At 47.7% G+C, this 13,567-nt stretch overlaps 1 protein-coding gene across 3 annotated transcripts in view; it reads right to left on the bottom strand.

Moving 5' to 3' along the window:
* The window catches only part of LOC147441521 (uncharacterized), a 107,491-nt gene that overhangs the window by 27,149 nt on the left and 66,775 nt on the right, over positions 1–13,567 (bottom strand). For all 3 annotated transcript variants that reach the window (XM_086483134.1, XM_086483133.1, XM_086483132.1), the window contains one exon: positions 11,920–12,193. In XM_086483134.1, the coding sequence (XP_086339260.1) occupies positions 11,920–12,193 (274 nt within the window). The remainder of the gene's footprint in view (positions 1–11,919; positions 12,194–13,567) is intronic.

Genomic DNA, 13,567 nt, shown 5'->3' with positions numbered 1-13,567 from the left:
AAGAAGTGGGTAGAGAAGGCTCTGCCTAAGACTTCTCAACAAAAGCTCAGAGAAAGTCTCCGTCCTGAAGCCAGTCTGGAGAACTTTGTTGCTATTGCTACTAGAATAGAGGGAGCAAGAAGGCAATTCACTGACTCTCCTCAGTTAGATACTGCCCCTGTACTCATGGACAGTACTTCTTTAAGAAGGGAACTGGAAGCCCTAAAGTTACAGCGGGTCCTTCACGAAGAGAGATCCTTCTCTCTCAAACAGGAGAAGCCTCCACATCAAGAGGCTTATGATCAACTTAAAAGAGAGTTAGAAGAGCTCAGGTCTAAGCAGGAGACTAAGGCTATGGTATGGTGTAGTTCATGCCGCTCTCCAGGACACCCTCCATAGGACTGTCCCCTTCGCTCTTATTGCCACTTCTACGAAAAATCGGGTCATGAAGATAAGGATTGCTACTGTATAAAGGGATTGCACAAAATACAGCAAAGTCTTGGTCCTACTCTCCAACAGGGGTTAGCACCAGCATCCGACATGGTTTCCCACTACAACCATCCCAACTACATGCCACCTTTGCTCAATACCCCTGCTGTCCAAGGTATGTCAAGTACTTTCCCGACTCAAAGTTTTTATAATGCTAATGCCACCTCGACCCCTCAGAGCTTCTACACTTCAGCCTCCAACTCCATGCAGCAACCACCTCGTCCCCCGTTTCTTCCTTCCAATTGGCCCATACTCTGCTAGAGATGCGGAGAATATGGGCATTATCAGAGCAAGTGTCCTTTACCTGAGGGGTCCCCTCCTTGTCGTCATTGCCCTGATTCGAAGGATCACTACAGTAAGGATTGTTCCACGCAAAGGGCATCCACGTCTTCAAGCTCGACTCAGAACCAGCAAGAATTCACTGTGAACACCGTGCCTCAACCATCACCTGCTACTCATGTGGTTAAGCCACTGCAAGTGGAGGAGCCTGCTGGTGTCCTTACTCGGGCACAAAGAGCAGCTCTTGGTCTCAGTCTGCCCACAGGTCCACCTTGCTAGTCCCCACTTCCTCAAGCTGGTCTATTTGACCCAAAGGACGAGTCCTTCAAAATTGCTCAGAGCAAACCAACTTCACTGTTATCTGACATTGATGGAGCCTTCTTGGAAGCAATGGCTGACTTGGAACAGATTAAGGTCCCAAAGGGAGCCCAGTTCGAAGGCGCCAAGCCCACAGCAGAAGCCATCTTGAAAAATACTTTTCAGCAGGTGTCACTATACGACATGCTAAGGCTCGACGCAACACTTAGAAGTGACACCCTGTCAGTCATTCAGTCTCTGTATTCGGGGGCTGGGCCTAGTGGCGGGCACCTCCCTGTACAGACCTCAGAGTCTTATTTGATTTCCTATCCATCTTCTCCCCTCACCGATTATAAAAGTCCTCGCCTCACTGTATCTATTCTTGGGCACCAGCTATTCGGCATCATTGTTGATGGAGGATCTGGAATCAATTTGATGCCCGAATTCACTATGATGGCCTTAGGTTTAAAGCCTACCCGACCTGCTCCTTTCACTGTTACATTGGCCGATCAGAGAACAGTCTACCCAGTGGGCATAGTCGACAAGGTGCCTCTGAAGGTACAAGATTTCACTTTTAACTTGGATTTTGTGGAAGTTAATCTTCCCCAAGTAGAGGGAGGTTATCCCTTGCTGATTGGTAGGCCATGGTTGCGACATACGAAAGCACTTCACGATTGGGGAACCGACGCCATGTGGATACATACTCCTGGCTCTCCAATGCAACAAATTCGTCTCGAAGGAGGTATGGATCCGGTCGTTCAGCATAGCTCTTTGTCAGTAGAGTCCAACCCTGACTTGGAGCAGCCGGTCCCTCCTGATGGGTCCGATGAAGACTTACTGCAGTGGTTAGAAGCTACCTCTTCGATGCCATGCTATGTAGTCTCTCTTCAACCTTTGCCAACAGATTCACCCTCTCCCCCTGATCCTACACCTAAAGCTACCCCTGAAGCCAGTAATCCCAGTCAGCCAAGTGAGCCAGAACCAAGTGGACCGGTCTCTGGTGCCCATCCTTCAGAGGGTCCCTTGATGGAAACCGTCGGCCTGGGTGAGCCTATAACCCACCATAGAAGGGGGAAAAAGTCTTCATTGCAAGAGTTGGCCAACACCCTAGCTCCTTCCTTAGCCTCTACTCCATCTAACTCTCCACCCATGCCGGAGCACTTTGAGGTATCTAAGGATTACCATTTGCAGAGCTTCCATCAGGATGGTTGCAGAAAGAGTATGCTGATTTCAACATTGATCAGACGCCAGCTCATAATGTCCAGAAGCTAATAGAGGTGGCACGATCTTCTCCCTCTGACGCAGCCTCGCCTACTGCACCGCCTGACCCAGTCAGAGAGGTCAACCTAGGCGGCCCTGACAACCATCAGCCCATCTTATTAGCCACTTGGTTATGGGATCACCCCGCTCTACTCGACCTGCGCTCTTTCAAGGATGTGTTTGCCTGGTCCTACCACGATTTGGAAGGAATCCCAGCAGAGCTAGGAGTCCACACAATTCCTCTGGTTGAGGGGGCTAAGCCGGTCAGAGGACGGGCTTACAAACTGAATCCCAAGTATGCAGAAGCAGTCAAAATCGAGTTGGAAAAAATGCAAGAAGCAGGTATTATTGTACCAGTAGAGCACTCAGAATGGTTGTCCCCTATGGTTATTGCCCCAAAGAAGCAGTCCAACAAAATTCGAGTTTGCGTCGACTACCGGGCTCTGAATAAGGTCACAATCCCGGACGGATTTCCGACACCTTTCACTGAGAGAGTCCTTGAAGATGTCGCTGGCCATGTACTGTATAGTTTTATGGACGGGTTCAACGGCTACAATCAGTTAGGAATACATCCTGACGACCAAATCAAAACAGCTTTTGTGACTCCCTGGGGTATTTTCATCTACACTAGAATGTCTTTTGGGCTTAAAAATGCACCCCCTTCTTTCAATCGCATAGTATATCTCATCTTTTGTCCTCTGCTTACTGATCACCTTCGCATATTCATGGACGACTTTTCCACCTTCTCGGGTGCTCAATGTTCGACCCCAATAGAAAATCTAAAGGAGCATCTTGCTCAGCTCTCTGCAGTCTTCCTCAGGTGCAGAGAGGCACGGTTAAAGCTCAATCCGAACAAGTGTCATTTTTTGGTCACAGAGGGCACATTGTTGGGCCATGTGGTCTCTGCTCAAGGTTTAGCACCTGACCCAGAGAAGATAGTGGCAATCTTGAAGTTACTTCCTCCCATAAATCCCAAAGGTGTTCAGAGCTTTGTGGGCCACACCGGCTATCATCGCAGGTTTATACGTATGTATGCATAGGTGGCTCAACCATTGACCCGGCTCACTAGTGCTGCTGTTCCCTTCCAATGGTCAACACCTGAGGCCGAAGCATTTGCATACCTCAAAAAACGCCTCACTGAAGCGCCTATTCTAGTTGCCCCGGATTGGGCCCTACCTTTTCATGTGCATACAGATGCCAGTTTGCTGGCTGTGGGTGCTGTGCTGACTCAGCCTAGCAAAGAGTTCAACTTGGATCGCCCTGTACATTATGCAAGTCACCTACTCACCAAAGCAGAGCGCAACTATAGCACCACAGAGAGGGAAGGTTTGGCTATAGTGTATGCTCTACAATTTCGTCACTATTTGCTAGGGGTCCACTTCACAATTATTACTGATCACCATGCCTTGCGCTATCTGCTTAATAAGCCACAGGTCGCAGGTCGAGTATGGCGATGGCTCCTCCTATTCCAAGAGTTTGATTTTGAAGTGGTACTCCGTCCTGGTAAGCATCATGTAATGGCTGACCACCTCTCTCGCATTCACACAAGTGAAGAAGCTACTGGGATTGCGGATGACTTTCCAGATAGCAGTCTTTTTAAAATCGATACAACACCGGAATGGTACGGCGAGGTCTTACATTTTCTATCTACTGGGCTGCACCCAGAGAAGGCATCTCCACTGCAGAAGAGGAGATTGCTGTTGAAGTCCAAGCCTTTTCACTCTGATTGGGGGCCAGCTCTACAAATCGGGACCAGATGGTGTTCTGAAACGTTGTGTCTCGTCTCATGAGGTGGAGTATATTCTGGAGGATGCCCACAATGGTCCCACTGGTGGCCATTACCCTGGTCACATCACTGCCCAGAAGATTCTACAGAGTGGTCTATGGTGGCCCTACGTTTTTAAGGATGCAATAGCATATTCGAAGGTTTGTGATGTGTGCCAGCGCTGTGGGTCGAAGCCAAGTAAGCAATCCAACTATCCTCTGCACGTTTCGATGGCTTGGCTACCTTTTGAGAGATGGGGCTTGGACTTTGTGGGTCCAATATATCCCCTGGCTCAACCAGGTAATCGCAAATATCTGCTAGTGGCTATAGACTATGCAACAAAGTGGGCAGAGGTACTGGCGACAGTAGATTGCACTGGCAATACAGTAGCCAAATTTTATATGAAAATATTTTATGCAGATTTGGATGTCCCTTAGAGATCACCAGTGATAGGGGCAGTCATTTTGTCAATGACATGATCTCAACTTTGCTAGCCAATTACAAGATTTTTCATCGCAAGTCGTGCTCTTATTACCCTAGAGCCAATGGGCAGGCCGAGAGCACCAACAAGGTTCTGATCGCCCTCCTGCGAAAAGCATGTCATCTCCATCCAGCATCGTGGGCTCAGGCTGTGCACGGCACTCTTTGGGCATACCGCACATCTTTCAAAGCAACAACAAATCACACGCCTTTTCAACTCGCTTTCGGTTTGGAAGCCATAGCTCCATTTGAGTTCAACTCCAGATCCCCTAGGGTGGGCAGTCCGCGTGCAAGTTGGGGCATGGAATCTGCTTCTATATCCTGTCTCACCTTATTGGATGAAAGCCGACGTTTAGCTTCACATGCTCTGCAAGCGGAGCAACTTCGTCGCAAAGCGTGGCATGATCGCCACCTCAGAAAGCCAAAAATAACGAAAGGCACACTGGTGCTACTCTATCAGGCAAAATATTTGAAAAAAGCAAAGAAGCTGGTTCCAGCTTGGCAAGGGCCCTTCGTGGTGGAAGAGATTTTACCACAGGGGGCAGTTCAGTTAGTCACTTTAGAAGGCGTTCCCTTGCCACTGGTAAACGGATCAAGGATTAAATGCTATCACTCGCCCTAATTATATACACATCTACTGATGATAGCTATCCCAACACCATATGATTCTTCCCTCCTCTCAGTCCGGTATTTCTCCCTAGCTTACCATTTTCCCCTCTTCTCAAACTTCCCTTGTTTCAATGCATGCATCAGTTACTGTTGTTCTGTCTCTGTCTTTGCTTCCCTCTGTAATTTCCGAGGTTCAAGTCTCATCTAATAGATCTTTTCATTATTGGATATTGTTCGATGATTAAACCAGCTCAACTGCATCTCTCTTTTCCGTCTCAAATTTGTACACGCACTATCTCACCATCAAATCTCTCTCTTTGCCTTCTGGGACTATCTCTTTAGACTCCTCAAATTGATTCAGTACTGATGTTTTCCTCCTGTCAATTGGAGCCAGTTCTGGTTAATAAAACCCATAGCCAAAAAGATAAGGCCTAAATCGTTATTCTCTATCTCTGACAGCATTTTATATCTGGCTCTCTATTTAGGCCTTGTTCTTTCTTTCCCCCGCACTGTTCTTGCTTACTGAGCCCTTGTCATCTCTAAACCTGACCCACATTCTCTCCTCCTACAGAGTTCCCATCCGAAACATGCTTGAATGCGTCTTTTTGCCATGTCTCAGGTTTTATATCCCCTAACAATGCCTCGTAGACATCCACATGGAGCTCTTCTTTCGATGAATTGGCACTTCTTACAGCAAATTGGGATTCTCATACCGTGCTGCCCACCAATTTCCTGATATCTTCAATAAGCCTCATCTCATAAGTGCTTTTTGTCGAATGTGGCTGCCCTCTCACCATTCACCACTAATATCCCAACCCCCTCGCCCTACCTACCCTCCCCTTACTGCTCGCCCCTACCTACCCTCTCCACACCCCCTCGCCCCTACCCTATCCCAACCCCTTACTCCTTCGCCTCTACCTACCCTCTCCACACCCCCTCGCCCCTACCCTATCCACACCCCCTCGCCCCTACCCTATCCCAACCCCTTACTCCCTCGCCCCTACCCTATCCCAACCTCTTACTGCTCGCCCCTACCTACCCTCTCCAACCCCCTCGCCCCTACCCTCCCTTACTCCCTCGCCCCTACCCTGTCCCAACACCCTCGCCCCTACCTACCCTCCCCTCACCCCCTCACCCCTACCTACCCTCCCCTTACCCACTTGCCCCTACCCTACCCAACCCTCTCGCCTCTACCCTCTCCCACCAGCCTCGCCCCTACCTACCCTCCCCTTACTACTCACCCCTACCTATCCTCTCATACCCCAAGCCCTCGCGCCCTACCCCTCCTATTTTTTTCTCGCCACTACCCTCCCTTACTCGCTCGCCTCTACCCTATCCCAACCCCTCAACCTACCCTCCTCCTACTCCACTCGCCCTCGTCCTCACAAATTCCCTCGCCCACCCTACTCTTCCTGCGTCCATCCGCCTGCATCCATCCTCCTGCTCAGCGTTTTTTGAAAGTGCAGCCTACTAGAGTGCAAAACATCGCTTTTTTAAAAAAACTGCAGCCTACTGTGTAATTAGGCTTTTCAAGTACAGCTTTTCAAAGTTCAGCATTGGGAGTTCCACAGTTCCTGCACACTGCCAAACCAAGTAGCTAGCTTTACGATGGCTGGTACAAGCAAACAAGCTAGGAAGAAGAAAGCTCTCTCTCCAGAGAGGCCAACTGAGACATCCCAAAGTTCTGCAGCGGAAGAGGATGTGGATACATCCAGCCATGGCCTCACTGAGGTGTCCTCCACTGATCACAGTGATGAAAATCACAAGGAGTCCGAATCAAGCTCTGCTTCCGACTCAGAGTCTTCGAGCAACGAGGAAGAGAAAGAGAAAGAGGAAGAGGATGAGGAAGCTGTAAAGAACCAAAAGAAGAGGAAAGCCATCATGCAGGTATTGAGTCATCAAATTCCTCGGCCTCCTTCTTCCAAGACCCAAACCAAGTTCACACTGAACTTCCATCTGCAGCAGCCTCATTCGTCTCTTCGAGAAGTCTTATCAAAAGACCAGCTACACAAGCTAGGTCTGTCAGCATTAGCAGACACCAAGCTGCCTTCTGATATTCCCATGGATATGGTGCATGCACTCCTCAAGTTTTTTCCCAAAGTCAGAGGACACCCACTGACTGCTACACGAATTGGTAACGCTTTGGGGATGACAACTTTTCCTGCAGTAAAACCGGCTACGCGAACCTATTCACAACTTTCGAAAGATGCGACAATCGAGGCATGCAAAGAGCTACTTAGTACGAGTCATGCTGACTATGCAAGGAATAAAAAGCTCTGGGCCATTTTCAAGTATTACTTTTTGGTCAGAGATCCTAAAGTCAGCCAGGGCAAGGGCAAGGGCAAGGGCAGATGTGACGTGCCTACTCTATTCTCGCACTGCGAAGGCCTATACTGCCTCATCCACACCATCCCGTGTGGCTTTCATCATATTTTATTTACCTCTTTACAGTCGCGGGCTAAAAGATTCAGAGCTCAGGTACAATCTGTGCAATCTAGCTTTCAATGCTTCGCAGCTCCGATGTTGGCCTGGGTCATTAATATACCTATTAGTCCTATGGATGTGGATGCGGCGATGCAGCGTAAAAGCTCTAAGGGAAAAGGGAAAGATATTGAACAAACAATGGATCTATCTGAAAAGCCAAAGAAAAAGAGAGCAAAGGTCGTGAAGGACACAATAGCATCATTAGTATCCCTGCCAGTTTCGGAAAGCCAACAGCTTCGAGTGAAGCAACCAGTTCGCCGTTCCTCGCATACGGCCGCTACTGATTCGATGGTAAGTTCAGGTGGTGCAGATCACACTATGCATGTCACAGTTGTGGCTTCTACAGTGTGTGTTCCTCTCTCTACTGCTGCTATTTTTACCCCTACCACCACAGTGACTAGCTCCCACATCCCAGTGGTAGTTGCTTCTTCTCCTATGCCTAGTCCTGCAGCAACCACTCCTACCATCTCTACTTCGACAGAGAGGCATGCGCCTAGTCCACCGCGAGCAGTACCACTTGTCACACCAGTCCCACCAGCTGTACCACTCGCCAGCTCTCTTCACCGTGACACTGTTACAGAACCTTCCACAAGGTCGGACTCTACATCATTTTTTCGGCTATCTGAGGATATATTGCAGGAGTCTAGGCAAGCCATTGCCACCATTGAGCTGGGAGCAGAGCATTTAGCAGCCACACACCAGCGTCACGCAGCTATGGAGGGAGCTCTGAAGGTTGCTGAAAGCGCCATCGTTGATAGGGATGCCACTATTTTCGCACTCCAACAGGCCCCGAAGTTAAAGTCTCAAGTGATTAGTGACCTTCAGAATCAACTACAAGGATTTAGAGAATTGCTATTACATGAAAATCGAGCAACGCATCCTACGATGATGGGTATGGGATATGGGTGGATTGGAGCAGGTACACCAGTGCAGCATACAGCAATGGGTCCTTCTCAGCAGTTTATGGGACTCTACTCACAAACTCCAGTTCCCGCTCAGTACTACAATCAACAACAACAGTATCCTCCTCCTCAGGGGTTTTAGTCTTCACCATTGCCTCAGATGCAAAATATGACTTGTGATGGAGTTGCTGGAGCACATCGCCATGGCTGTGTTACTCGACGTCCTCAGTACACTACGGGACAGGTGCTACCATCTGCCCAGCAACAGGTAGCTGGTCATTTCACACTTACTGACAGGAGAGCTCACATACAGCAAGGCCCCACAATCGATTTGATGGCTCCACCTCCAGAGGCTGATACTTCGGATGCAGCAGTGGCCACCACTCTATCTCTTGGATGACAGATTCAAGAGCTCACCATTGTACATACTAGTAGTTTTCTTTCACAGTTTCAGTCTTTCTTTCACCGAGACGGTGAGCGGTCTTGTGGCGGGCAACCTGTAACAGGGCTACAGTGTCACTTCACAGGACAGGCAGTTGGATAGTTATCTACAATTGGTCTGGTCTGGTTCACACTGGACGGACCCTTTGGGCTGGGAGTGACACGTGGCAGGGTACCTACGGTGGTCTAGTGGACATCGTGGCTAGGTCACCACCACCACTCAGTTTGGAGATAGACTTAGCTGGCTGGACATTTATGGGCCGTTGATGGCTCTTATGGTTGTACATATGAGTAGTCGTTTTGGGCCAGTTCCATTATCTTCTACGTAGTCGTCTAGAGAGAGTCTTACACAGAGCACCGCTTCACCATCCCTGCACATCTGAGCCTCGACACCCCCATTTGTACCTGTGAGTCCTGGGCTGGAGCTGAGTGTGCTGCCATGCCAGAGTCTGTACATGGTTCTTTGAGCTAGTCGAGTCCACATGTTCTGGTCCACTGTTGTGTCTCTGTTGTTTTCCATTATTTCTGTGTTTCATTCTGTTTGAGAGAGTTTCCATTTGTTTGAGTGAGATTGTCACGCACATTGCACTGAGGGGCACCCACACTGTAGAGAGCACGACACATTATCCGCGCTACATACGCATCCATTCTTGAACAAAAATTGAGTAGATGGGCAGAGAATGAGGGCATAAGAGCAACAAGACAAGCTGGATTCAGAAGGGGTTATTCCACTTTAGATCATATTCTTACGCTCAGAGCCATTATTGAGGAAGGAAGAGCAAACGGGAGAAGGATGTATTGTTGCTTTGTGGATTTTCGGAAAGCTTTTGATACAGTACCAAAGGCCAGATTGATGCGCAGGATGCAAGAGTTAGGAGTCCCCAAAGAGATTATATGGGGGATCATGGCTTTATACAGGTCAGTAATGGGGTATGTACGTACTCCAGAAGGGGATTCCGACATTGTTCATTCCACCGTTGGAGTAAAACAGGGATGCCCACTGTCCCCTACTTTATTTGGTATGTACATAGATGAGGTATCAGATTACATTGATAGAGAGGGTGACAGAGGGGCTCAACTTGCAGGGATCCCTTTGTTGTTGTATGCAGATGATATTGTATTGATAGCAGAATCACCAGATGGAATGCAGAGGCAGCTAGATGCATTACATAAATTCGCGGAGGACAGTGGACTGTCGGTAAACTTGGGTAAAACCAAAGTTATGGTGTTTTAACACCACACCGCAGTGGGTCAGGAGATCGGCACCTACATTTGCATATGGCCAGGATACAGTAGAGTACACAGATGCATACACATACCTTGGGGTGGTATTTGTAGGACCGAAGTTTACTCTTAAGAAAGCAGCGGATGCTAGATTATCCAGAGCCTCTGCGGCCTTGGGAGGGTTGGAAAGGATGTGTTCACAAGTGCAGTTTCACGAACCACGAACAAAACTTTGGCTCTTTGATACTGTGGTGGCTTCGGCTATGCTTTATGGGGTCCAGATTTGGGGACCATCTGTGGATCAGGATAATTGGAAGTCAATGGAGAGACCTTTGGTATCTATGATTTCCCGAATGATTAGAGCCAAGGCCTCCGTACCACACGCGATTACCCGAGCGGAACTAGCAGCCCCTCCGATAGAAATTGAAGCTCTTACCCGATCAGTGTCCTTTATACATAGTTTGTGGGATACAAATAATTGCCGATATACTAGACTGTCCCTCGAATCCTCTCAACAATTAGCAATGAAAGGGGATACATCATGCTGGTATGCACAACTGTCCTCGTGGTTTCGGAGACACGGGTTCAATATGGAAAGATTACCCCCCTTCCAATACTCTCTTGAGGCTCCATCACTGGCAATTACACGAACGGAGATTAATAAAATCATCCGACAGGATCTTATACAGTTGGATACTAAGAGGACATGGGTAGACCCTACACAAGAATTGGGCACGAAGATGGCCGACTACAAAGAAAACTTCCTACAACTATCTGAAGATGGATTTGTGATTCGCCCGAGTTACATGGATACCCACCTGTCTCATGGTTTGAGATGTGCTATTGGTCAGATTCGTACATCCTCACACCAGTTGGAAATTGAATTTGGCAGATTTAGGGGAATCCCACCTGAGAGCAGAATTTGCAAGTTATGCGGAATGGAGCCGGAGACAGAATTACACTATATATGCCACTGCACAGTATACTATGAGATACGGGGGCGTTTTCATTGCCTCTTTAAAGAAGGCTTTGGACCTCTAGAAAGAATCATGCAATACCAAGATCAAAGATGCTTAGGCTTGTACCTACTGGAACTACATCGGCACAGGGATAATCTAATGAGAAGACAAAGAGCACTACAGCCTCAGAGGCCGATCACAGATTTCTTCGGATCGAGAGAAGCAGGAGTGGAAGGAGAACCAAGAGGCCAACAGCCAGCACAAAGGAATACCCACAATCATACCAAAGGCACGCTAAATGACAGAGCAACTGAGCTTAGGAAATCGAGACGACCACGGCCAAGATGCAGAAGCACACTTCACCGGAGGAGACTACAACAAAGGATTAGAAACATTCTAGCTAGACACCTAGAATGCTCCTAAGAAGTTTATTTAATACTTTGTATTTAGTTTTTCACATTTATTTTCACACTTTCACACTTTCACACTTTTCACACTTAGTACTTTAGTACTAAGGTACCCAGACATTGTAACAGATTCACCACTTTTGTATCAGTTTGGTCTCATAGGTCATTCTGGCCTTTTGAAGACGTTAATATAACATTCATTTCATTTCATTTTCTCTCTCTCTCTCTCTCTCTCTCTCTCTCTCTCTCTCTCTCTCTCTCTCTCTCTCTCTCTCTCTCCACACACACACACACACACACACACACACACACACAGAGGAAAAATATGCAACCATTCAACCTACCAAATTCACGCTTTTTGTAAGCTGACCCATAACTTGATTCAGGACCATGTTCACTTGAGCTGCTGTGGGAACTGGTTCTTAGATCTTTCTTCTGTATTTCTTTTGCATTCAAAGGTTCAGCATCCTTGTCTTGAAACCTCGCATTTTGCAATGACCTATTCCTTTGAGATTTAAAGTGCTGTATCCATGGACTTGTCATCATAATAGGCAACAGTGGCAATGGCCTTGTGGGAGCTCGGAATGTTAACAGTCCTGCTACCTTTCGTTCCAGAGGCTGTAACAAAAAAAGGAGGTCAAACAGTTATATCGTGAATAGAAGTCATGTTTTATATGTGGACTATCTGAATTTTTAAAGCAGTCCAATCCATCCTAAACGCAAAAATGCACCTTTCATGATGTTTTCTTCAAAGAACAGAAATTAATTATAGTTCTAATTCAATTTTAAGGTAACCAGGGTAGGCAGCCTCCCAGGATTAGATTCTCAACTCCACCACCGAATTGACTCTAAGCGTCCAATTCCTGCTGCCCCACGCCAAAGTGAATGTATCCATGATCACAATGGTTGGGATCAAAGCTCAGACCTCCTGGTTGACTCCATTCACTCCTAGAATTAAGCTTCTCTCTTCTCCCATACTTTAGCTGCGATCAAAAGGGGATGCTGACTTTCACTTTCGATGGCAGCCAAGAAGTCTCTTCTCTTACAAATACATTGATCTGAGGATTACTGTTACCAGCAGAGCAAGGAGATTTTGTGTTACGAGAAGGCGCTCAAGATCGTCTGACACAGGTGTATGCAGCACTACCCATGTTAGAGAGGCAGTGTCATTGTGCGTATTTCCAAGAGCCCCGTGCGGGGGCCCACTGGACATTGGGCACAATAATTACACCTGCAGTGAAGTTTGCAGCCCAGTATGGACACTAGGCTCAGCTGCCTGATCACATTACAGCTCCCAAAGATATTGACGTTGTCATGGATGGTTTGCCACAAGCCATCAATCACCCAAGAGATAGTAAGAGCATAGGTTGATGCATCACCCATGATATCAGAGACACTCTTTGAGACAGCATGTTTCATACACCAAATTAGAGGTTAAAGATCAGGCAGGCGCTCCTGTGGCTAGCATGTGAGGCCACTTGGGAGTTAACAGAGTCAAGGAATCATCCAGCCTGGTATGCTTTGGCAACTTGAAAGCCTGTTCTTTTAGCCGCTTGGTTGTGGGATCACCCGGCACTACTCGACGAGGTCGTTTCTTTTATGCACTCTTTCAAGGATGTTTTTGCCTGCTCTTACAAAGATTTGGAAGGAGTCCTACCAAATTGAGTGTCCACACTCTCTCTGATCGAGGGGGCTAAGCCAACTAGAGGCCATGCTTACAAGCTTAACCCCAAGTATGCAGAAGTTGTCAAACTGGAGCTAAAGGAAATGCAAGAAGTAGGGATCATTGTGCCCATGGAGCAATCCGAATGGCTATCACCCATGGTCATCGCACCCAAGAAGCAATCCAATAAGATCCGCGTATGCGTCGACTACCATGCTCCGAACAAGGTCACAATCCCGAATAGCTTTCCAACATCTTTCACCATATGCATGCTCGAAGATGTGGCTGGGCACATACTTTACAATTTCATGGATGGGTTTAGTGGCTAC

The sequence above is a fragment of the Adiantum capillus-veneris genome, chromosome 15, assembly GCF_014529385.1.
Source record: "Adiantum capillus-veneris isolate H3 chromosome 15, ASM1452938v2, whole genome shotgun sequence".
Taxonomy (NCBI): Eukaryota; Viridiplantae; Streptophyta; class Polypodiopsida; order Polypodiales; family Pteridaceae; genus Adiantum; species Adiantum capillus-veneris.
Note: the sequence above shows the minus strand (reverse complement) of the source record. Positions and strands in the feature narration are given on the sequence as shown.